At 39.5% G+C, this 26,840-nt stretch overlaps 1 protein-coding gene across 2 annotated transcripts in view; it reads right to left on the reverse strand.

The window, feature by feature from the left end:
• LOC126458602 (brain-specific angiogenesis inhibitor 1-associated protein 2-like) overlaps positions 1-26,840 on the reverse strand; it is a 911,857-nt gene that overhangs the window by 12,808 nt on the left and 872,209 nt on the right. For both annotated transcript variants that reach the window (XM_050095757.1, XM_050095758.1), the window contains exons 6-9: positions 25,276-25,476; positions 18,785-19,202; positions 13,038-13,175; positions 2,659-2,764 (exon numbers count right to left, since the gene is read on the reverse strand). In XM_050095757.1, coding sequence (XP_049951714.1) covers positions 2,659-2,764; positions 13,038-13,175; positions 18,785-19,202; positions 25,276-25,476 — 863 coding nt within the window. The remainder of the gene's footprint in view (positions 1-2,658; positions 2,765-13,037; positions 13,176-18,784; positions 19,203-25,275; positions 25,477-26,840) is intronic.

Genomic DNA, 26,840 nt, shown 5'->3' on the forward strand with positions numbered 1-26,840 from the left:
TTATTGGCATGAGCATATAATAGGCTAGGCATGATGAGAGGGAGAGGGTAGGACTATCCAGTTTGTTGATGATCGTTGATGCTCGAGATCATCACTTGGCTTCTGGTGGGCACACTTTCTTCCTGGCATGCATGGAAATGTGTTGACTGTTCCTATACAGCTGTTTGTTTAGGCTGTCATGTCCATAATCAGTGAGGTTTCTGTCCCACTCATGGGCTGTTAGACCTGGAGAGATGGCAGTTTGTAGTGATCCTCTGCATTAATGTTGTCAGGCAGCTTAATAATTTCAATCGCCTCTCATATTTTAAAGTATTTTATATTTTAGGCAATTAGGCAGTACAACACCAGATGAATTTTAATTGTCTTGACACCAACTGCAGAAACCTACATATTTATGTCAATACTTTTATGGTTTATAGGTTCAGAATACACATTTTTCATTATCATTTTTTTCTCCATCATATGATGTGATGGTCAGGATGCATCATAATGTAGCATAAAGCAGTTTCTTCTGCTTCATTCATCCTTTAGTATCCCATTATGAGTATGAATACCTCTCTGTCATGATGTCATTTGGATATGCTCTTTAGTTAATTCTTAAATTATGTGTCTGTTTTTAAATGCACTCCAGCCATAAATCAATTTGTTTACATTATAGTTTACATCTACCTGTTAATGTGGAAACCCAGTGCTTGTAAGTGAGATCATTATCCATGGTGATGAATTTTTGGATGTAGTATTTTCTTCTATTTTTTTAAAAATGAAACAGGAGGTAACTATGTTTTAGAATTTGGAGGTCTGCTTCTACATCACTGGGGTGGTAATTGTTTTTAATGACGTGGTCTGCAAATGTGGAACATATGATGTCACTTTTCAGTGCTCTTAGATGTCCTGAGTATCTTATCCTGAAATTCCTACAGCTGTCCAAGTATACTGAATTGCAGTCCTTATAGGTTAGCTGGTATATACCTGCTTTGTTGAATTTCCCTGTGGTAGTGTTGAGTATTTTTAATCTTTTGTGCAGTGTGTTTTTTGTTTAATATACCACATGTATACCTGGATTTTTTATAATTTTACCTATTCTGTGAGTTATATTGTTGTTAAATATGAGGGTGTGCCATATTTTCCTGTTGTTTGTGGTTTCTCCATCTTGTGTGCCTTATGTGTTCCTGTTGGATGGTTGTAACTGGTGTGTTGTGCTGTGATACTGTTGTGTATGTTCATTGTCAGTTGTGTTTTTATTTTATGGTTTAGTTTGTCAATAGTGTTTATTTTGTAACCATTTTCTGCGGCAGTCTCTTAAATTATGTTTAGCTCTTGTATGTAGCTACCTTTGTCTATTAGAATTGTGTTCAGTCTGTGTGTGAACTACCTGTGGCTGCCCTGTTTGCAGGCTGTCAGGTGGTTTTCCCTGTTGTGAATAACTATACTAGTTGATGTAGATTTTCTGTATTCTGAGAACTGCTGTTCATGGTTTTTATTTTTTACTCTGATGAGTAGGAAATTTATTTTTTTGTCTGTTTCAGTTTCAAGAGTGAAGAGCATTTTTGGGTGATCAGTAATGACATCTTTGTGTAACTGTAGTATCTGGGGACATGCTTCATCTACCAAACAATTATGTCATCAACATAGTTGCACCAATATATTACTTTCCACTGTTTTTGTTTTATTATTTCTTCAAAGATTTTGTTTTTGAGGTGGTTAAGGAAGATGTTGGTCAGCAGGCCACTTATGGGTGAACCCGTGGAGAGCCCTTCCTGTTGGGTATAGAATTTCTTCTTGAATTTGAAGTAAGGTTGCCCCGTGATTATTCTCAAAAAGATTGAGACTTCTTGTGCCTATGTTTGTGGGGTAGTGTTGGTCTGTCATAGTTTATTTCAATTATTGTGCTTGTCTCTTCAGTTGGTATGTGAGTGTAAATTGATGTGAAGTCAAATAAGAGTAGTGTAACTATTGCACATATTCATATCCTTTATTTTGTCAACAAAAATTCAATGCAGATGATACTCTAACATCCTTTATGTTTGCAAATAACATGATGTTCTAATTAAGATCTGTGGCTGATTTTGATTGGAAGCCACAGAATACAAGCAACACAAAATAAAAGGTAAAGTACACATACAATTTAAATAACAACAAAACTCATGTAACATGTTTTCTAACCTAAATATAGTCTGTAAGTATGTATTTCAGAAAAATAAAAGAAAAAAGTGCACTGAGGATGATACAACTGGGGTGGAACATGTTTGGTAATTAATGTCAATAATAAATTGTGTACTTGCAAAATATTATTGTAGGTATTGTTTGTTGTATACCATTGGGGACTGCCACCACTAAGAACTAAAAAATGGTGGAAGGGGAGAGAGAGAAAAACCACAATGCATAAACTTAAACAAAAAAAGCAAATAGTGACAGTAATGGTATCCTTCTTGCTATCCAAGATCATGTGATGTGTTGTCTTTTTTACACTCTCTCACTCAGTAGATAGAGGAGAGAGGAAGTTGAAGTGTAGAAATGATATTGAGGTGTATGCACAATATCATTTCAAATAGAAGTTCATGTCTATAAATATATTTACTTGGCCTCTAAATTCTCTCAACATGCAAAATTTATCGATGTAAAGGAGGCTTACACAACATTCACATTCTCAAATCTCACCTGTCATCAATGCCATCAAAAATCATTTCTGTGTATGCCAATGGAAACCAGCCAGTGGAGTGAGTTCTCAGGTTCTCACCGAATTGCCATCCCTTATTGCGTTCTCCTAAACAAATAAACAAATATTCAGAAAAACAGTTTTATTGTATATTGCATGTGTACGCTCTTGTAGGCAAATTTTCAAGACATAAATAGAAAGAAATATAAGTAAAATGAAACAGAAGTTTGAAAATGTAACCTACATTTATTTTGCACAATTATTGTAGTATTCACTATTGTACACCAGAAATGAACCAAAATTGATTGTGAAAGAAGATTAAAGCAATGCGAACTATGAAAATGTATTAACTGTAGAGGCACATTTGACCTAAAGTAACTGTTATAAGCCTTCCTTTCAGTGGTCATAATTACTTGTACAAAATAACTGTAGACAAGAAAGGTGGTAACATAAATTATGGGAAGTACCTTAGAACACAAATGGTCATCTAAAATAGTGTAATAGAAGTATCTGAACAATTTACGATAAGAGTGGAAACGTGTAACCTGTGCTCTCATTAGTGTTCTGTTGATTAACATTGCTTAATGGATATTCAGCACATTTTTCTGACATTTAAGAACAGCCATATTTCTTAATATGTACTGGTAATTGTATACTATCGCATTAAGATCTTGCTACTGTGGGATCATTTGCCTCTTTGATTTTTATTGAATTCTCACTACCAACAAAAGTGTTATGAAGCTTAAGTAAATTACTTTTTTCAGCACAACAAGGAAACTTATTTTCAATATGATGTTTTGTACTGTTTTAGCCATCTGTAAGAATTGTTTACAAAGATCCAGAATTGTTAGCTATATTCCCTGTTGCATGCAGAGGAATGTAAATGTTTATAAATTTTATCAGAGGCTAGCTGAAATTTCTAAATGCTAAGTATCTACAGCTCTAAATGTAATATTTTATTTCTTCTCATTTTAGTTGTAAAAGAAAATCTGAACTATACTCCATAAGCTACTGGTTTCTGTGATACATGCACTCCAGGGATCATTACACCACTGCCAGAGAAAGAAATTTTACTCAATGGACCTGCATCTACACTCTGCAGTGTTATATTTGTGAATTTTGCATGATTGCATACATAAAATGAGGTAAAAAGAATCGTGATTTCCACACAACTAATTAAAGTGTTGTACAGTCTTATTATGTGCAGAGAAATGTGAAGATCTGAACACTAGAATGAAGACATATGAAGTTAATGGCCGCCACATAAACTCCAACTGGTTCCTTACAGAAACCTTGATAATCTCAGCAAAATATGTCTTGTGATAACGGTTCAAAGCTGTGAAGGTCAAAAATTCATACCAATATATCAGTTTTGATGGAGATAACTTGGTACACCCCCACTTCAATCAACATGGAAAGGTTGGTTTCTTTCACCAACATAACATGTCGTTAACTGTTAGTTCCATGGTCTGTTCCAAAGCTGACCCTGAATAATAACATTTGATTGGGCCAACATGTCATGAAGAGGATTCCTTATGAAGCTTTTCCATCTTATTTTATTGTGAAGAACAGACAACACTCTTTAATATTCATATATGAAGATGGTATCTGTTCTTTCAGACATGTCCAAGAGAACAGATACCTTTGGTGACAATGCAGCGCTCCAGAATGAAATGATGATTAAATGAAGACCCTACGCTGTTGATAGGCATTGATATACATCAACGTGGACAGTTGAAAATGTGTGCCCTGACCGGGACTCAAACCCGGGATTTCCTGCCTACATAGCAGATGCTGTATCCATCTGAGCCACTGAGGGTACAGAGGATAGTGTGAATGCAGGAATTTATCCCTTTTACACTCCCCGTGAGATCCACATTCCCAATTTAATGCCCACACACTACATTCGTAGTGCCCCTGCCCATTACACTCATTACTCGTGGCAGACAATCTTACTGAGTCCCCTAACAGTTTGGGCAATATGTGTGCATCTGCACAGAAGAAGAAGGTCAATGGCCAGTTAATCTTAACTATATGAAGATTGTATCTCATTTTAGAGCACTGCATGGTCACCGATGGTATCTGTTCTTTCGGACAAGTCCGAAAGAACAGATACCATCATCATATAGTTAAGGCTAACTGGCCATTGACCTTCTTCTTCTCTGCGGATGCACACATATTGCCTGAACTCTCACAGGACTCGGTGAGATTGTCTGCCACAAGTAATGAGTGTAATGGGCAGGGGCACTACGAATGTAGTGTGTGGACATTAAGTTGGGAATGTGGGTCTCAAGGGGAGCTAGCAAGGGATATATCCCTGCAGTCATACTATCCTCTGTGCCCTTGGTGGCTCGGTTGGATAGAGCATTTGCCATGTAAGTAGGAGATCCCGGGTTTGAGTCCCGGTCGGGGCCACATTTTCAAATGTCCCCGTTGATATATATCAATTCCTGTTGACAGTGTAGGATCTTCATTTAGTTATCATTTCACTTTAATATTCAGTACAAATGACCATCTAAAAGAAAGACACTAAAAGCAAAATATACATTTCAAGCATTTGCACACCAATAAGGAAAAAGATTTAAAATTCACACCAGGAATGCTAATAAAAACTCTACACTCTATGGATAATTAACTATTATTAAACAATTATATACCATCAGTTTTCAGCAGTAAATCTAGCAGAAAGCAACTACTTAAAGAAATGTTACTTCTTCAGTTACATTAAACAGCTGTTGGTTATGACATTTCCTGGCAGATTAAAACTGTATACCTGACAGACTCAAACTCAGGACCTTTGCCTTCCTGGGCAAGTGCTCTTCTAACTGAGCTATCCAAACATGACTCATGACCCATCCTCATAACTTTGTGTCTGCCAGTATCTCATCTCCTACCTTCCAAACTTCATAGAAGCTATCCTGTGAAACACGCAATACTGGCACTCTTGGAAGAAAGGACATTGTGGAGACATGGCTTAGTCACAGCCTGGGGGATATTTGCAGGATGAGATTTCCACTCTGCAGTGGAGTGTGCTCTGATATGAAACTTTCTGGCAGATTAAAACTGTGAGTGAGATCGAGACACAATCTTGGGATCTTTTCCTATCAGGTGCAAGTGCTATACCAGTTGAGCTACCCAAGCACAGCTCACGATCTGTCCTCACAGCTTTACTTGTCATTTCCTTGTATCCTATCTACCAGACTTTACAGTAGCTCTGCTGCAAAGGTAGAAGGTAGGAGATGATGCACTTGTGTAAGTGAAGCTGTCAGGATAGGTTGTGAGTCATGCTTGTGAAGTTCAGTTGGTAGAGCACTCGCCCATGAAAGGCAAAGGTCCCGAATTTGAGTCTAGGTTGAGCATACCATTTTAACCTGACAAGAAGTTTCATATAACTACACACTCCAATGCAGAGTAAAAATCTCATTCTGAAAACGTCCCCAAGGCCATGGCTAAGCCATGTCTCCACTGTATCCACTCTTCTAGGAGTGTCAGTCTTTCATGTTTCACAGGAGAGCTTCTGTCATGTTTGAAAGGTAGAAGATGAGGTACTGGCAGAAGGTAAGCTGCGACAATGGGTCATGATCTGTGCTTTGGTAGCACAGTAAATAGAGCACTTGCCTGTGGAAGGCAAAGGTCCCAAGTTTGAGACTCAGTCTGACACACAGTTTTAATCTGCCAGGAAATTTTATATCAGTGCACACTCCATTGCAAAGTGAAAAATCTCATTCCAGTTATTGGTTATATCATACTACTGAAATGATTTCTGCTTGCTCATAACAGTATTTATTAAAGAATGAGTCATCTTCCTAGGACGTTAACAAAAGCATGGTTGCAGTGTTGTTGTTTGAGTCATCAGTCTTCTGACTGGTTTGATGTGGGCAGCCCTGAGTTCCTCTCCTGCGCCAACCTTTTCATCTCAGAGTAGCAGTTACAACGTACATCGTCAATTATTTGTTCAATGTATTCCAATATCTGTCTACCTCTACAGTTTTTACTCTCTACAGGTCCCTCTCCTACCTTGGAAGTTACTCCCTGACGTCTTAATACATGTCCTATCATCCTGTCCCTTCTTATTTTCAATGTTTTCCATATATTCCTTTCCCTGCCAATTCTGTGGAGGCCCTCCTTATTCTGCACTTTATCAGTCCACCTAATTTTCAACATTCTTCTGTAGCACCACATCTCACTTGATTTGACTCTCTCCTGTTCCAGTTTTCTACAGTCCATGTTTCACTGCCATAGAATGCTGTACTCCAAATTTACATTCTCAGAAATTTCTTCCTCAAGTTAAGGCATCTGTTTGATACTAGTAGATTTCTCTTGGCCATGAATGCCATTCTTTCCACTGATACTGTGCTTCTTACATTCTCCTTGCTCTGTCCATCATGGGTCATTTTTCTGCCTGGGTAAGTTTTGTAGAATTCTCTAATTTTGCAGTGTACATGTGGCTATACAATTGCTCAGTTCTTGAATCTTGAGTATCAGGTAAGAAGTTGAGAGTAAAATATGTTTTCGGTTTTATTTGAATTATAGTGCTTATACCCATTTGCCCCCCTCTTTTGTATGTCTAATGGGAGATTGCTACATAGCATTACCTCAGCTCTGAATGCTAGAAGAGGGTTCAAAGCCTACATGGAAATTATTTCTTATCTAGTGTGACTGTGTAAACAGAGCTTGTCTGAAATTGATTTTTTATTACTAACATAACCATCATTAAGAAGTAAATATACTGAAAAACGTAATGACACCTAAGTCATTGAAGAGATCTCAGAGATGTGCAAATATTTGTGGGGATATTCCCAAAACTGGAACAATGCTGAAATTATTCTACTCATCCAGAAAGCAGATTCCCAAGACATAAAAACTATAGACCTGTCAGACTCCTCCATAGAGTGCAAGACACTCACTATAATCATCATTAGACAAATAGGTATTAGGAGTGAATATAGCACAATGGACCTCTTAGAGTAATAAATGAAATTATGGATTGGAATAATATTAAATACCACCCTGTATTGGATTCATATAGTTTGAGAGAACTTTGACTCGGTCTCAACAAAATCTTCATCAACAGCCTTTGAGTAACAAGGCACTGATTTGGCCTATGTTAGTATACCAAAGAATGTATACAATTATACTGCAGCCTCTGTCAGATTTCATCAAGATTGTGGGACATTTAGAATTGAAAAGTAGGGATGAAAGGTGAGTCCAATTGCAAAAATTATTCTACCAGTTCTAGAGGAAATTATCAGGTCTTTAAAGTGAGGCAATTAAGAAGGATTAAGTGTTAATGCAGTGCACCTCAACTACTAATGTGCCACTGATGATGTTCTCTTTGCAGATAAATAATGGATGGAAAAAGTTAATACAGCAAATTTGAAAGTAAGCCTGTAAATCAGTTAGAAAAATAAGATCAATATAATGTATAATCAGTACACTAGATCATAAAAGAAAGTGTACAAATATTTATCTTTACCCTAAAAGGCTGCTTTTAGGAAGTTTGATATAAATTTTTAAGAAGCTACCATTGTCTTTCTATGCTGATCAATTGGTAGATAATCCAAGATTTTTGAAAACAGCCATATGAAAATAGCTGTACAACTTCACATTTTCCATTATTATGAAATCTGTGAAGACACATTATGAGGAATCAAGGGATCATGAATTATTTATGGAAAGGAATTGAGGGAGATGGGTGTAAAAATAGTAGACAGAGACAAAAGCTTGAGTACAATGAACAGGTTCTGTAGCTAAGGCTTGTGTGGGATAGACTAGCACAGAGATCTGCAGCAAACTAGTCTTCAGACTGAAAACTACAACTATATTATACTGTATGATAACTTGTATCCAGTTTCATATACCCATTAAATTTACAAATGATATTCATTTTTCTCCCTCCACGAACCATGGACCTTTCAGCACTGAGGTGGCATGTGGTTTTTAGTGACACATACTTATGGTTACTAATCATTTGTAATTGAATATTTTCATTGCATTATCCATCACCATACATTAAAATGACAGCCAAATGTTTCTTAGTAAAAAATATATGCCATACTAAATGGATAAAAATTAGCAGATGAAGTAACACGACTTAAGGTGATGTGATATGGAGAGGAACTAGAGTAAGCTGAAGCCTTAAGTCAGTTCATAGCACATTGCACCATGTGGTTCAGGGGTAGTATCTTTGACTAGTAATCAAAACATAATGGTTTCTAGGTTTGCACCCAGCCACTACTTAAATTTTGAATAAAAATCATTAGCAATAGCGATTGAAGATTTCCAGTCTAAGACATCACCTTTGCTCTACCAACAGCGTTTTCAAATAGGACGGAGAAGTGGACAGAAGTTCTGGGCATTCTCTTGCCCTTGGAGTGGGAAACTGCCCCTAAAAGGCGGAAGAATCAGCAGGTTTAGAAGGCAACCATTGCATTAAAGACACATAATGTGTATTTACAGGGCATGTAGACTGTAATTGAAAAAGTGTTATGCTGATCTCTCTATTGGAAAAAGCTTCCAAATTAATCCTCCATTTCGACCTCCAAGAGGGGACTGCTAAGGGGGGAAGGTGGTAAGTGATAATGACAAAAATTGGAATAACTAATAAAGGGATAACATATGAGTCGTAGTATTGGTGGTCAGAAATATGAACATAATAGAAAAAATAAAAAATCTGAAAATGAAACGCAAAGACTCAATTTAGACATAGTGGGGGTCAGTGAAGTGAAATGAAAAGAAGATAAGGATATCTGGTCAGCTGAAGATAAGGTAATATCAACAGCAGCAGAAAATGGTGTAATGGGAGTAGGATTAATTAAGAAATGGAAAGCAGGGCAGAGAGTGAGCTGCAGTGATCAGCTTTGTGATAGGGTTGTTCTCATAAGATTTGACAATAGTTCAGACATAACAATAATTCACATATGTATGATGATGTTGCAAGCAGAAGATGAAGAGTCAGAGCAAGTATATGACAATACTGAACAGGTAATTCAGTATGTACAGGGGAATAATAATTTAATAACCATTGGGAACTGGATACAATTGCAGAGGAAAGGGTTATGGGAGAATATGGTCTGTATAGCACAAATGACAGAGGAGAAAGATTAATTGAGTTCTGTAATAAATTTAAGACAGTAATAGCAGATCCTCTTATCAAGAATCACAAAAGGAGAAAGTATACTTGGAAAGGACCCAGAAACACAGGAAGATTCAGGCTTTTCTACATCGTGGCCAGACAGAGATTAGAAAATCAGATACTGGATGGTAAGACATATCTGGGAGCAGAGATAGACTCAGATTGTAATTTAGTAATGATGAAGAGTGGACTACAGTTTAAGAGAATGAAATGGAAGAATCATTGTGGAAGGAAATGGATTACTGAAGTACTAAGGAATGATGAAAAAAATTTGAAGTTCATTAAGGATGTGAATACTGCAGTAAAGAGTGTCACAATAGGCAGTTCAGTTGAAGAGGAGTGGTCACCTCTAAAACGGGCAGACACAGAATGGTCATACATAGATACAAGGAAAGTAACTACGAAGAAGCCTTGAGTAACAGAAGAAATTGTTCAAATGATCGATGAACAGAGGAAGTGTAAAAATGTTCAGGGAGACAGAGTAATATGGCAATATAAATGCCTTAGTAATGAAATGAGAAGGAAATGCGGGGCAGTCATGGCTGTATGAAAAATGTGAAGAAATGAAAAATGAGATGATTGTCAGAAGGATTGTCACAGCATATAGAAAAGTCAAACAATCTTCATTGAAACTAAAAGAAAGGATGGTGACATCAAGAGTGCAATGGGTATTATATTGTTAAACACAGAGGAGAAAGTGGACAGGTAGAAAGAGTATGTTGAAGGCCTCTATGAGGGGGAGGATTTGTCTGATGACTCAATGGAAGAAGAGACTTAAGTCATTTTGGAAGACGTAGGGGATCTAGTATTAAAGCCAGAACTTGAAAGAACTCTGGAAGACTTGAGATCAAGCAAAGCAGAAGCAATGATAACCTTTTATTGGAATTTCTAAAATCATTGAGGGGAAATGGCAACCAAATGTGTATTCAAGTTAGTTTGTAGAATCTATGAGACTGGTGATGTGCCATCAGACTTTCAGAAAAATATAATCCACACAATTCTGCAGGCATAAACAGCAGAAAGGTGCAAAAACTATTGTACAATCAGTTTAACATCTCATATGTACAAGCTGCTGACAAAAATAATAAACAGACAAAATGAAAAGAAAATTTAGGATTTGTTGGATGATGACCAGTTTGGCTCCAGAAAATGTAAAGCTACTAGAGAGGCATTTCTGACTAAGCACTTGATAATGGAAGCAAGTGTGAAGAAAAATCAAGAGACACTCATAGGATTTGTTGCTATAAAAAGCAATCTAGAATGTCAAATGGTGAATGATATTTGAAATTCTGAGAAAAGTAAGAGTAAGTTGCAGTGAAAGATGGGTGATATTCAATATACACAAAGCAAGAGGGAAATGTAAGGCTGGAGGAGCAAAAATGAAGTGATTTGATTAAAAAGGGCGCAAGACAGGGATGCAGTCTTTCGTATCTAATGTTTGATCTACACATTGAAGAAGGAATTATGGAAATAAAAGAAAGGTGCAAGAGTGGAACTAAAATTCTAGGTGAAAGAATATCAATGACAAAACTTACTAATCACATTCCTATCCTCAGTAAAAGTGAAGAAAAGTTACAGGGTCTGTTGAATGGGATGAATAGTCTAATGAGAACACAGATTAATAGTAAACTGATAAAAGACAAAAGTAATGAGACATAGCAGAAATGAGAGTGATGAGAAACTAATCAAAATTGTTGGTCATGAAGTTAAGGAATTGTGCTACCTTGTAAGAAAAATAATCCATGATGTACTAAGCAAGGAGGTATAAGAAGCAGGCTAGCACAGGCAAAGGGAGCATTCCTTGCCAAGAAAAATCTATTGGTATCAAACATAGACCTTCATTTGAGGAAGAAATTTCTGACAATGTATGTTTGGAGCAGAGTGTTGTATGGTAGTAAATCATGGACATCCACTAAATAAGTGAGGGTGGAAAACTACCTGCAAAAAGGAAAAGGCACTGGGTTCGAATCACATGCCTTCGTGTAGTTTTAACTTGTCATGAAGGTTAGTATGAAATATTTTCAGCAATTCTGTTGTAATGTCTGTTCTCTTGTAACAGAATTGTATTAATGTTATGAGAAATCTAGGAGTAAAGTGATTTAATATGTGGTATGTGGGTAATTCCATTTGCACAGAAATGATTGCAATCAAAGATATATAGATGGGTGCTATTCAGTTTAAAATGACAGTTTATGGGAAAGGAAGGTGTACCAGAACTACAGGAAGGGATCTCCCTGGAAATAGTCCATTACCTGTTTGTTGGAAGATATCTTGGAAGATCTCTCTGAACCTGAGGATGTTGACCTGGGAGCCAGGAACAAGTAAATCATAAGCCAAAGAAGAAGAAATGGTTGGTTAAACCTTTGTGACCTATTCTATTCAGCTGGAATCGGGGTGTCAACATTCCCAACTAGTCACTGCTGCTTTTAGATTGTTGCTTTGACAGTGTGTGCCTCTGTTGCCTGATCCATCTTCTGCTGTTGATGGCACTGTGGACTTTCTATCCAGATGATTCAAGATTCACTACAACTAACTGAGGATACGAGGGACACATGCTGGCTTTGAGAGCTATTTGTGTCTGCACAACATACTGCAACTAATTACAGAGGTGGAAATCCTCAGTCTTTACATATGCATTGTACCACTAAAGACTAGAACTTGTTGCCATATAACATGTGCCTCTATTATTACCCAGGCAAAATATTCTGTGATAATTTTGCTTTCTGAACAACCATTCAATATTTCTGTTTCTCTTCAGTCAGTTGTCATTGTATAGTTCCTTGTCATGTTGCATATGCTTACTGTCAGTGGTTCAATAAATGTACTAGTCAACATGTATGTTTCATTGCATGATATCCCATTTTTCTGTCATTTTCAGAATTGTATCCATACTTTTACAAGTTCTAATTGGCTTCTAAGAATCAACTTTTGAAAGCTCTAATTAGCTTATAGGAACCAACCTGAACCCCAGATCAGTGAAATAATTGACTTCTTTTACCATAAACTAATTCCACACACATTAATTACTCCAAAAATTCAGATCTCTATAAGCATGTTATCATATCAGAATATCTATGTGTGTATGGAAGATGCCTCAATAGATGTATGACCCTAGTATGAGAACTGAGGATATAACATTTGGTTCCCATCATTTAACAGTGCATATGTTATTTGTGCTTGGCCTTTTGAATGAAGCTGGAGTGTTTAAAGTAATGATCTAAATAGAAGAATAAGGATGTTACAAACCCAATATTTCAATCACATCCCCTTCCAAGAAATTGAGTTGGTTATCACCACTAGAAAGATACGGATACAATGCCCGAGCTAATTGGCTTCCCTCCCACCCTGTGGTTACTGCCATGGATTTCCTTCTTGGTTCAGAATCTGGAAGAATGAAAAGGTTGACAGTAAATGACAAACTATATAAAAATACAGAAAACATATGCAGAAATAAATATTTCTCTACAGAGAGAGTAGAAAAGACTGAATATTCATACATACTGACTATATGTATATTAATGGTATAGGTTAGAACTAGCAGTTTGTTTTATATTATTATACCTACACAAATTGTTTCTCTAAGAAATGAACAGTACATTTGAGATAAAATATCCCATATTTAAGAAATCTGCATGAGTCTGTTATGAATTTTTATCAAAAGTACATACGGTATGGCAAGTGTGTTACTTTTTTTGTTTATTTTTCAACTTTTGTTTAATGTTGTCTGTGAAAAACAAAAAAAAGGAAGATAGACATTTACTTAGTTTATTAAGACTATTGATTGGTAATACACTAGACACATAATTGTGAAGATCAGAATTCAAATTCTCATTCAGTTGTCCTCCCACAAACACACAAAACCATTAGAAACCAAAACTTGGATGTTCTCTTAATCATTGCCACAGTCAGTCCACTTTCCCAGCAATATTTGTTTGGAGGAGTTATATCTATTCTTTATGTTGAATATCAAGATACACAAATCTCCAAGCTTCCTTCCATTATTTTATTGTGTACAGTGTGTGTGTGTGTGTGTGTGTGTGTGTGTGTGTGTGTTTGTGTCACAAATGCCAACTGATCAATACTAAAATAACAACAATTAACCAGTCTGACAGAAATAGACTGCCACATTTATCAGAACTTGTCAGGAAATGACTGCAACAGCAGAAACAAGTGGGTAAGAGATAAAAGCAGGGAAAAAGTCTGTGACAAAAAATTCTGAAATATCAATCCTTATAAAACTTCAGTTTGCATTACCATAAATGTTTAGCATGCAATTAAATCATGTGGAAGAACGTTTTCTAAACTTGCAGCAACCATCACTTCCTGCCTTTGTAATGACAGTCTTTATGTTGACGCCAATGAGAATACTAACATGTGGTCAGTTGCTGGTTTTATTATTGTTTTATGATTTCTGGTTTTATGTTAACTTATTTTATGACAGTTATCTCACACTGGGCAATAGTCTTGTGTCCATTACTATTTCTAAAGCATTTCCATACTGATTGATATGCATGGTATTTTTTAATAAGTTTTGTGTTGTTTGACACATGCTAGTGACTGGATAGCTGCGTGGTTTGTACTTATGCAGGTCAAGTAAGTTTGACTGATTCAATTTACTGGCATAACTGCCATTGCTTAAATTTTTTAAAGTTTTTATTTATTTGTGGTTTTCCTCTGTCAGTGTTGTATATATTTACTGTTTGTTTCTTGATACCATTCGATAATGACACATTAACTGGAGCTGCACAGTTTAGAAAAATAAATATCAATTTCTGTTGAAAATAGCCCACTCTGAAAAGTAGGTAATACATTGTCTGGGTCTCCTGTGAATGCATGCTCCTGGAATTTTAACAGAAAAACTGTCTGTAATGCACAGTGACTTGCTTGTAGTGTTTACTACTGGAGTTTAATGCATTCTCATGATTTCTGAGTGAATATATGATGATATGCACCACTGTTATTTGGATTTGCTCTACCTGTTGTATTAATCCTGCCCGGTTCAGATGCCAGACTGACAACCAAAGTAGCCCAGTACAAAAAATGAGAGTATCTATGTAACAAGAAGGTGCTAACACTCATGGTTCTTCAATTAGAAACATATTTTTTGATATGACTGTGTTCCCTATTGCTGGCTGTATGGTAAACAGTAAACAGAAGTTGTTCTAATGTGTTTGTGAGAAATTATGCGAAGAAAAAAGCCTTAAATGTGGAAAAACCAAATATGTAAATTTCATAAAGACAATGCATCGGCCCTCACAGCTGTAACAATTTTCTTCTGTCTTGGCTCATAGAGACTTATTCTTGACATGATGAAAGATTAACATTTGCAAAGCACAGACTAGATTCAAAAGGATTTGATGAGATCTTTGCACAGACATAATGAATGCATCTGTGGGAGCATTGAAACTGCAAAAGAAGTGTTTGGAGTCACGTATGGCAGAATAGGGAATTAACTTTCAAAGACATAACATTGTCATGACATGTAGTTTTCTCACAGTATTCTGCTCTCTGGGGCTAAAGATAATCATTTTAGAGTCTCTACTCCCACAAAGATCACATAAAGATTCTGAAATTATCATGTGGTAGGGATCCGTACAGTGGCTTTAAGCAAGCTGACACTAGCAGTGTACAACTGTCAGGAGAAAGGGGTAGGTGAAGTGCAGCCCATCAGTTGAGATGAATGCGGCAGCTAGTTGAAGGTGAATTGTGATGTGGTCTAGACAGAATTCTAAAAACATTGTAACTTTGTGTGATTTGAAGAGGTTTCTAGTGATGCAAATACACTGCCTGACAATAAAACTGAAGCACACAAAACAGATGGTCGGATGTCAGTATAACTTCGTACATGCATACGTCATTAGCAGGTTTGATTAGAGTTACTATTCTCTGCAACAGTTAGGATGGTAACCAGGGTACATAATGGTTTTGTGTTTATGTTGTTACCAGGCCTGGTAGGGAATATAAATTGGATGAACACTGCCAGATGTTGAGTAATCACTTTGGAGGACACAAAGATCTTGCATATTAATGTGAGACAGTGTTATCAGCAGAAAAATGTTTTAAAAGGGGCGTCATTGTGGGTCTCCATTTGGCCAGCTGGTTGAATCACGCAATATTCAGATTTGTGTGGCATTCAGATGGGATAGTGGCCCGATTTTGTACTGCATGGGAACATGAGGAAAGGCACATTTATCAGTGAGGTTCCAGTCAGCCATGCCTGACCACCACAAACACTTGGGCACCAAGCACAATGTAGTCACTTCACATCTGCACACTTGGGCAGCAAGCACAATGTAGTCACTTCACATCTGCACCTGCCATCCAAGAACAAGTAATGAGCTCCTTGCAACATTCAGTGTCATTCCACACCAATGGTCATGAGCTAGCAGCATCCAGACTGGGGAATTACTGACCCACAGACAGGTTGGAAAAAAAGCTGTGTTTGGAGTGGTGCCCTCGACTGGGAAGCGTGGACTGTCAATGAATGGCATCACATTGTGTTCAGCAGTGAATCACAGTTCTGCACTATCCCAGGTGACCATCATTGGCAGGTGTAGTCGTGAAGTGTGGAGAGATCCCATTCTTCGAGTGTTTTGGAGAGGCACAGCAGTCTTACTCCCGGGGTCACAATGTAGGGGATCTTAGAGTATGGTGTGAGGTCATTGCTGGTAGTGGGAGACTTCTGATTGCTCAACAGTACATCATGGACATCCTGTCATGTACCAGTACATTTTTCAACAGGACAATGCTCGTCCCGACATGACACGTGTCTCTATAAACTGGCTGTGTGATATTGAAGTACTGTCATGACCATGAAGATTCTCAGATCTGTTCCTGGTAGAACATGTGTGGAAGTGCCGGCCGTGGTGGCCGAGCGGTTCTAGGCGCTACAGTCTGGAACCGTGCGACCTCTACGGTTGCAGGTTCGAATCCTGCCTTGGGCATGGATGTGTGTGATGGCCTTAGGTTAGTTAGGTTTAAGTAGTTTTACGTTCTAGGGGACTGATGACCTCAGAAGTTAAGTCCCATAGTGCTCAGAGCCATTTGAACGATGTGTGGAACTGGCTGAGACATCACCTGCATCCCAGTGTCAGTATCTAGGATGTCGAGAACCAGGTACAACAGTTTGTATCAGGATAGGACACAAAGGCTATATGAGACGTTTTCCAATCAAACCTGTGCTTACACCCAAGCGAGAGAGGGTGCAATATCGTGCTGATAAGTGGTCTCATGCAGCCAAGGACTTTGTAAATTTCTCGATTATGTAATCACTGCAATAATATCACATATCCTCTCAAGCCGTGGAGTTTCATTTCATTTCCTCCTCCCCCTCTGGGTGCTTCACTTTTTTATGTCAGGCAGTGTGTATTACTCGCACCCCATTTTAGTGTGATTCTCGCCTCATGCCTTGGAGGCATTCTTTTCAGCTGACTACTTTACTCCATGTGAGAATTACCGAACTATCAGTTTAATAAGTGACAGCTGCAAAATACTAACACGAATTCTTTACAGACGAATGGAAAAACTGGTAGAAGCCGACCTCGAGGAAGATCAGTTTGGATTCCGTAGAAATATTGGAACACTTGAGGCAATACTGACCTTACGACTTATCTTTGAAGAAAGATTAAGGAAAGGCAAACCTACGTTTCTAGCATTTGTAGACGTAGAGAAAACTTTTGACAATGTTGACTGGAATACTCTCTTTCAAATTCTAAAGGTGGCACGGGTAAAATACAGGGAGCGAAAGGCTATTTACAATTTGTACAGAAACCAGATGGCAGTTATAAGAGTCGAGGGGCATGAAAGGGAAGCAGTGGTTGGGAAGGGAATGAGACAGGGTTGTAGCCTCTCCCCGATGTTATTGAATCTGTACATTGAGCAAGCAGTAAAGGAAACAAAAGAAAACTTCGGAGTAGGTATTAAAATCCATGGAGAAGAAATAAAAACTTTGAGGTTCGCCGATGACATTGTAATTCTGTCAGAGACAGCAAAGGACTTGGAAGAGCAGTTGAATGGAATGGACAGTGTCTTGAAAGGAGGATATAAGATGAACATCAACAAAAGCAAAACGAGGATAATGGAATGTAGTCTAATTAAGTCGGGTGATGCTGAGGGAATTAGATTAGGAAATGAGACACTTAAAGTAGTAAAGGAGTTTTGCTATTTAAGGAGCAAAATAACTGATGATGTTCGAAATAGAGAGGATATAAAATGTAGACTGGCAATGGCAAGGAAAGCGTTTCTGAAGAAGAGAAATTTGTTAACATCGAGTATAGGTTTAAGTGTCAGGAAGTCGTTTCTGAAAGTATTTGTATGGAGTGTAGCCATGTATGGAAGTGAAACATGGACGATAAATAGTTTGGACAAGAAGAGAATAGAAGCTTTGGAAATGTGGTGCTACAGAAGAATGCTGAAGATTTGATGGGCAGATCACATAACTTATGAAGAGGTATTGAATAGAATTGGGGAGAAGAGGAGTTTGTGGCTCAACTTGACAAGAAAGGATCGGTTGGTAGGACATGTTCTGAGGCATCAGGGGATCACAAATTTAGCGTTGGAGGGCAGCGTGGAGGGTAAAAATTGTAGAGGGAGACCAAGAAATGAATACAGTAAGCTGATTCAGAAGGATGTAGGTTGCATTAAGTACCGGGAGATGAAGAAGCTTGCACAGGATAGAGTAGCATGGAGAGCTGCATCAAACCAGTCTCAGTACTGAAGACGACAACAAGAATGCTCAACCTGTGGAGTTTCATTTCATTTCCTCCTCCCCCTCTTGGTGCTTCACTTTTTTATGTCAGGCAGTGTGTTTTACTCGTCACCCCTTTTTAGTGTGATTCCCGCCTCATCCCTTGGAGGCATTCTTTTCAGCTGACTACTTCACTTTAAATACGACTATAATTTGATGGAGACAGTACAAAAACATTGCAAGGTAAACAGTTAAATTTCTTACCCAAACCTTACATAGAGGTTCTATCAGTAACGAGAGCCGTTACCTTGCATGTCCTGGAGCAGAGAGTGTGTGGAGGCGGTGAGGTTGAAGTCTGACTTGGCCCTGGAGAGGCGCGGCCGCCTGGGGGGCGCGGGCTCCTCGGCTATGGAGCGCAGGTCGAGGCAGGAGGCGTCCACGGAGCGCGCCTTGCGCAGGCGCGACGCCACCGAGGCGCGCCCGTCGTCCACGTCGTCGTCGTCGTCGCCGGCGGCTCCGGGGGCGGGCGGGCGGCAGTGCCCGGCGGCGAGCGCCGCCTCCACGGCCGGGGGCAGCGCCTCGCGGGCCTGCGCCACGCCCTGCCACTCGCTCAGCCGGCCCTCCAGCGCCTGCTTGCCCTGCGCGTGCGCCACCAGCCAGTGCTTCGCCAGCGAGCACTGACGCTCCAGCACGAACCCGTACCGCCGCCGCTCCTGCGTCAGCGCCTGCAATTCAACACCTCCTGTCAGCCTTCCAAACATTCAGATGCTGCACGTTGCTTGACCGATATCACTGTCACCTGACAAGTCTCCAGTAACTGCTCAGCTCATACCCTACGCCAGGGCTTAACAACTGGCCGGTTTTGAGCGCGAGTACTCGCGTCTGCTCAGGCACGTGCTCGCGAGCAGGTGCAAGGTCGCGGAGTAGGGTGGGAGGGGAAATGCGCGCGCACGTTTGAATGTGATCTCGCGTTCTTAGCAGATTTAACTAGCCATCTGAATGCTTTGAATATTTTACTACAAGGTAAAGACCTGCTAATTACTCATTTCATAGATCGAATACGAGCTTTTAAAATGAAATTGACACTTTGGGTGAGTCAGCTGGAAACAGGAAACCTAGCTCATTTTCCTAAATTATCATCCATGCAAGATGTTCACAAATACTGTCAACGTTATTCACATAGTTTAGTTGATCAGCGCTTTCAAGATCTGACAGCACTAGACAGTGATTTTGATCTGTTCTCTCCATATTCAGCGAATATTTAAGAGATTTGTCCTGAGCTGCAGCAAGAAATTATTGACCTGCAGTGTGACAGAGAATACAGAGACAAATTTCAGAACAAGAAAAACATTTTGGAATTCTACAGACACTTCCCTCAGGATAGATTTCCTCGTTCGCACAAACTGGCGGCTACAATAATATCAATGTTCGGTTCCACGTATGTTTGTGAACAACTGTTCTCTGCAATGAAATGTAACAAGACGCGCCTGAGAAACGCATTGTCTGATCGAAATTTAAACTGCACACTGCGCCTACGATGCACAAGAACAATTACTCCGAACATAGACGCAATTGTAAATGGCAAAAAGTACAAGATACCGAGAATCCCACACTTCAGTGATACCTTTTATTGTGTAACAGTTCACAAATTAATGCAAATGTAGAGGCATACACTAAGCTAATAAAATTATGTGGCATGTGGACATTCTCCTTTATTTGTTTAATTTGTCGCAGTAATAATTCGTGAGTGATATCCCTGCAGGTGGCCGCGGATTTACATTGACTGGCGAGTGGCGGCAGCTGTTGTGTGCCCCACGTGACTTTCCCCACTCTCCGCTCTGGTCCGGTAGTGGGGGTAGCGTGCTCGCGCTGCTCGGTGCTCGCGCCTTGCTGCTCACAGCTTGCTCCGCGAGCACGTATGTTGTGAAGCCCTGCCCTACGCTGTGATAAGCTCATTAAATTAATGGAAGACTGAGCTTAAAAATCTCAAGGTAAGAGTCACTGTAGAACAAAGTTCAACTAAATCATTTAAGATAAAAAATTGTCAACCCAAGGATCAGTGCTGGCTTCCCTTTTATACTGAAGCGCCAAAGAAACTAGTATAGGCATGTGTATTGAAATATGTAAACACACAGAATACATCACTGCAGTCGGCACCACCTGTGGAAGACAAAAAGCGTCTGGCACAGTTAGATCGGGTAATGCTGCTACAATGGCTCATTATCAAGTTTTAATTGAGTTTGAACATGGTGTTATAGTCGACGCACGAGCGATGGGACACAGCATCTCCTAGATAGCGATGAAACGAGTGTACCGTGAATATCAGGAAGCCGGTAAAACGTCAAATCTCCGAAAGCGCTGCTGCTGGAAAAAGATCTTGCAAGAACAAGACCAACGACGACTGAAGAGAATCGTTCAACGTCACAGAAGTGCAACCCTTCCTCTAATTGCTGCAGATTTCAATGCTGAGCAACCAACAAGTATGAACCATTCAATGAAACGTCACCGATATGGGTTTCCGGAGCCAAACGCCCACTCGTGTGATGACTGCACGACACAAAGCTTTACGCCTCGCCTAAGCCCATCAACACCGGCATTGGACTGTCGATGACTGGAAACATGTGCCCTGGTCGGACGAGTCTCGTTTCAAATTGTATCGAGCGGATGGACGTGTTCGGGTATGGAGACAAACTCATGAATCCATGGACCCTGCATGTCAGCAGAGGACTGTTCAAGCTGGTGGAGGCTCTGTAATGGTGTGGGGGGTGTGCAGTTGGAGTGATATGGGACCCCTGATATGTCTACATACGACCCTGATAGGTAACACGTACCTAAGAATCCCATCTAATCACCTGCATCCATTCATGTCAGTTGTGCATTCCGACGGACTTCGGCAATTCCAGCAGGACAATGTCTACATCTACATCTACATCCATACTCCGCAAGCCACCTGACGATGTGTGGCGGAGGGTACCTTGAGTACCTCTATCGGTTCTCCCTTCTATTCCAATCTCGTATTGTTCGTGGAAAGAAGGATAGTCGGTATGCCTCTGTGTGGGCTCTAATCTCTCTGATTTTATCCTCATGGTCTCTTCGCGAGATATACGTAGGAGGGAGCAATATACTGCTTGACTCTTCGGTGACAGTATGTTCTCGAAACTTTGATAAAAGCCCGTACCGAGCTACTGAGCGTCTCTCCTGCAGAGTCTTCCACTGGAGTTTATCTATCATCTCTGTAACGCTTTCGCGATTACTAAATGATCTTGTAACGAAGCGCGCTGCTCTCCGTTGGATCTTCTCTATATCTTCTATCAACCCTATCTGGTATGGATCCCACACTGCTGAGCAGTATTCAAGCAGTGGGCGAACAAGCGTACTGTAACCTACTTCCTTTGTTTTCGAATTGCATTTCCTTAGGATTCTTCCAATGAATCTCAGTCTGGCATCTGCTTTACCGACGATCAACATTATATGATCATTCCATTTTAAATCACTCCTAATGCGTACTCCCAGATAATTTATGGAATTAACTGCTTCCAGTTGCTAACCTGCTATTTTGTAGCTAAATGATAAAGGATCTATCTTTCTGTGTATTCGCAGCACATTACACTTGTCTACATTGAGATTCAATTGGCATTCCCTGCACCATGCGTCAATTCGATGCAGATCCTCCTGCATTTCAGTACAATTTTCCATTGTTACAACCTCTCGGTACACCACAGCATCATCTGCAAAAAGCCTCAGTGAACTTCCCATGTTATCCACCAGGTCATTTATGTATATTGTGAATAGCAACGGTCCTATGACACTCCCCTGCGGCACACCTGAAATCACTCTTACTTCGGAAGACTTCTCTCCATTGAGAATGACATGCTGCGTCCTGTTATCTAGGAACTCCTCAATCCAATCACACAATTGGTCTGATAGTACATATGCTCTTACTTTGTTCATTAAACGACTGTGGGGAACTGTATCGAACGCCTTGCGGAAGTCAAGAAACACGGCATCTACCTGTGAAGCCATGTCTATGGCCCTCTGAGTCTCGTGGACGAATAGCGCGAGCTGGGTTTCACATAACCGTCTTTTTCGAAACCCATGCTGATTCCTACAGAGTAGATTTCTAGTCTCCAGAAAAATCATTATACTCGAACACAATACGTGTTCCAAAATTCTACAACTGATCGACGTTAGTGATATAGGTCTATAGTTCTGCACATCTGTTCGACGTCCCTTCTTGAAAACGGGGATGACCTGTGCCCTTTTCCAATCCTTTGGAACGCTACGCTCTTCTAGAGACCTACGGTACACCGCTGCAAGAAGGGGGGCAAGTTCCTTCGCCTACTCTGTGTAAAATCGAACTGGTATCCCATCAGGTCGAGAGGCCTTTCCTCTTTTGAGCGATTTTAATTGTTTCTCTATCCCTCTGTCGTCTATTTCCATATCTACCATTTTGTCATCTGTGCGACAATCTAGAGAAGGAACTACAGTGCAGTCTTCCTCTGTGAAACAACTTTGGAAAAAGACATTTAGTATTTCGGCCTTTAGTCTGTCGTCCTCTGTTTCAGTACCATTTTGGTCACAGAGTGTCTGGACATTTTGTTTTGATCCCTCTACCGCTTTGACATAAAACCAAAATTTCTTAGGATTTTCTGACAAGTCAGTACATAGAACTTTACTTTCGAATTCATTGAACGCCTCTTGCATAGCCCTCCTCACACTACATTTCGCTTCGCGTAATTTTTGTTTGTCTGCAAGGCTTTGGCTATGTTTATGTTTGCTGTGAAGTTCCCTTTGCTTCCGCAGCAGTTTTCTAACTCGGTTGTTGTGCCACGGTGGCTCTTTTCCATCTCTTACGATCTTGCTTGGCACATACTCATCTAACGCATAATGTACGATGGTTTTGAACTTTGTCCACTGATTCTCAACACTATCTGTACTTGAGACAAAACTTTTGTGTTGAGCCAACAGGTACTCTGAAATCTGCTTTTTGTCACTTTTTCTAAACAGAAAAATCTTCCTACCCTTTTTAATATTTCTATTTGCGGCTGAAATCATCGATGCCGTAACCGCTTTATGATCGCTGATTCCCTGTTCTGCGTTAACTGTTTCAAATATTTCGGGTCTGTTTGTCACCAGAAGGTCTAATATGTTATCGCCACGAGTCGGTTCTCTGTTTAGCTGCTCAAGGTAGTTTTCAGATAAAGCACTCAAAAAAATTTCACTGGATTCTTTGTCCCTGCCACCCGTTATGAACGTTTGAGTCTCCCAGTCTATATCCGGCAAATTAAAATCTCCACCCAGAACTATAACATGGTGGGGAAATCTACTCGAAATATTTTCCAAATTATCCTTCAGGTGCTCAGCCACAACAGCTGCTGAGCCAGGGGGCCTATAGAAACATCCAATTACCATGTCTGAGCCTGCTTTAATCGTGACCTTCACCCAAATCATTTCACATTTCGGACCTCCGTCAATTTCCTTCGATACTATTGCACTTCTTATCGCTATAAACACGCCTCCCCCTTCACTGTCCAGCCTGTCTCTGCGGTATACATTCCAATCTGAGTTTAGGATTTCATTACTGTTTACGTCTGGTTTCGGCCAACTTTCTGTCCCTAGTACTATATGGGCGTTATGACCGTTTATTAATGAGAGCAGTTCTGTGACGCCCCACATGTCTAGAATTGCTACAGAGTGGCTCCACGAACCCTCTTCTGAGTTTAAACACTTCCGCTGGGCACCAAACTCCCGAGACATGTGTGTTATTGAGCTCATCTGGGATGCCTTGCAACGTGCTGTTCAGAAGAGATCTCCACCCGCTCGTACTCTTACGGATTTATGGACAGATCTGCAGGATTCGTGGTGTCAGTTTCCTTTAGACGTTAGTCGAGTCAATGCCACGTCGTGTTGCGGCACTTCTGTGGGACCCCACACGATATTACGCACGTGTACCACTTTCCTTGGCTCTTCACTGTGTATGCTTGGTGCCGACGCCGAAGGAAATACTAACTCTAAAACTGGTCCCAGCTTTGGCAGCAGTGCCCAATCTGCACCCTTTATGACAACAAAATTATTTATGTCCTTGTTAGTTGAAGACTGCTTTAATTTCTGCATCTATATAAAATTACCATATTACCTTCGAACTTAATGTAGCTTCATTGTTACATACAACAAATACAGTGCTGCCATCTTGGCTTTGTAGCTTAATAACAAAGATTATTTCATCTAACTCGTTTTGCTAAATTTAATTACAAAAAATAATTATTTTTCTTAAAAACTCAAAAAATAGATGAATTATCTTCGTGAAAACCTATACCATATGTTTTTATGATAAAGTGAACCTAAGGTAGCTTCATGGAAACTCATACCGAGAGTTTTTACGATGCACTGCCTCTAATTCTGAAAGCAGAACTTTATACATAGGATTTTACAAAAAGTGGATTTTCGAAGGAACTAATTAACGAAGCGTGCTAGATTCACGATATTTAATCATTTAATAGCCTTACATAATGTGACCAAGTTTTGACACAATATTTAAACATTTAATTTCAGATATGTGTATGGTGCAATCTCTTTGTTCGCAGCTCACGGCACGTGCTAGATTATTGTCTTGACCCTGGTCGAGCGACGAAGAAAGCTCGATACTTCACCCACCTCCCAGTGCTTTCTTGCTTCTTCACAGCCAGGAACTTGTTTTCTTACATCTTCTTTTACTACTACTCAGCTGGAGAGCACGTTTTATCAGTAGAACAAAAACAAAGAGAGCAAAAACAAAACAAAAAAAGGACAGAGACTGACCGTCTTGAGGCTGGCCTCGCAGAAGGCGTCCATCTTGGCGCGCTGCTCCTCGAGCGCCTGCAGGTTCTTGACCTCGCGGTCCAGCGCCCCGGCGGACGTCTTGGCGCGCGACTTCTTGCGCTGCTTCCTGAGGGCGGCCTCCACCTTGCTGTACGACTCCGCCTGCTGCTTGTGCTGCTGCAGGAAGCGCTTCTGTTCGCTCTGCAACCAACACGCGTTGACACTCAGGGCTGTGTGGAGCAACGGCACACTGGGAGGCGTTTAACTATTAAGAGCTGATTAGATTAATACTAGTTCCATGGATCATGAATACGATATTTCGTAATGATGTGGAACGAGTCAAATTTTCCAACACATGGCATAATTAAGTTAATTTAACAACATAATTAAGTTCATATAACAACTTTTTTATTAACATTTTTTTTAATTTTTTTCTTTTTTTTCTTAATTTATATCTAAAAATTCCTCTATGGAGTAGAAGGAGTTGTCATTCAGAAATTCTTTTAATTTCTTCTTAAATACTTGTTGGTTATCTGTCAGACTTTTGATACTATTTGGTAAGTGACCAAAGACTTTAGTGCCAGTATAATTCACCCCTTTCTGTGCCAAAGTTAGATTTAATCTTGAATAGTGAAGATCATCCTTTCTCATAGTATTGTAGTTATGCACACTGCTATTACTTTTGAATTGGGTTTGGTTGTTAATAACAAATTTCATAAGCGAGTATATATACTGAGAAGCTACTGTGAATATCCCTAGATCCTTAAATAAATGTCTGCAGGATGATCTTGGGTGCACTCCAGCTATTATTCTGATTACACGCTTTTGTGCAATAAATACTTTGTTCCTCAGTGATGAATTACCCCAAAATATGATGCCATATGCAAGCAATGAGTGAAAATAGGCGTAGTAAGCTAATTTACTAAGATGTTTATCACCAAAATTTGCAATGACCCTTATTGCATAAGTAGCTGAACTCAAACGTTACAGCAGATCATCAATGTGTTTCTTCCAATTTAATCTCTCATCAATGGACACACCTAAAAATTTTGAATATTCTACCTTAGCTATATACTTCTGATTAAGGTCTATATTTATTAATGACGTCATACCACTTACTATACGGAACTGTATGTGCTGTGTCTTATCAAAATTCAGTGAGAGTCCATTTACAAGGAACCACTTAGTAATTTTCTGATAGACATTATTGACAATTTCATCAGTTAATTCTTGTTTGTCGGGTGTGATTACTATACTTGTATCATCAGCAAAGAGAACTAACTTTGCCTCTTCATGAATATACAATGCCAAGTTATTAATATATTTTAAGAACAACAAAGGAACCAAGACCAACCCTTGTGGAACCCCATTCTTGATAGTTCCCCAGTTTGAGGAATGTGCTGATCTCTGCATATTATGAGAACTGCTTATTTCAACTTCCTGCACTCTTCCAGTTAGGTTCGAATTAAACCATTTGTGCACTGTCCCACTCATGACACAATACTTGAGCTTGTATAGCAGAATTTCATGATTTACACAATCAAAAGTCTTTGAGAGATCACAAA

Source organism: Schistocerca serialis, chromosome 2 (assembly GCF_023864345.2).
Source record: "Schistocerca serialis cubense isolate TAMUIC-IGC-003099 chromosome 2, iqSchSeri2.2, whole genome shotgun sequence".
NCBI classification, from domain to species: domain Eukaryota; kingdom Metazoa; phylum Arthropoda; class Insecta; order Orthoptera; family Acrididae; genus Schistocerca; species Schistocerca serialis.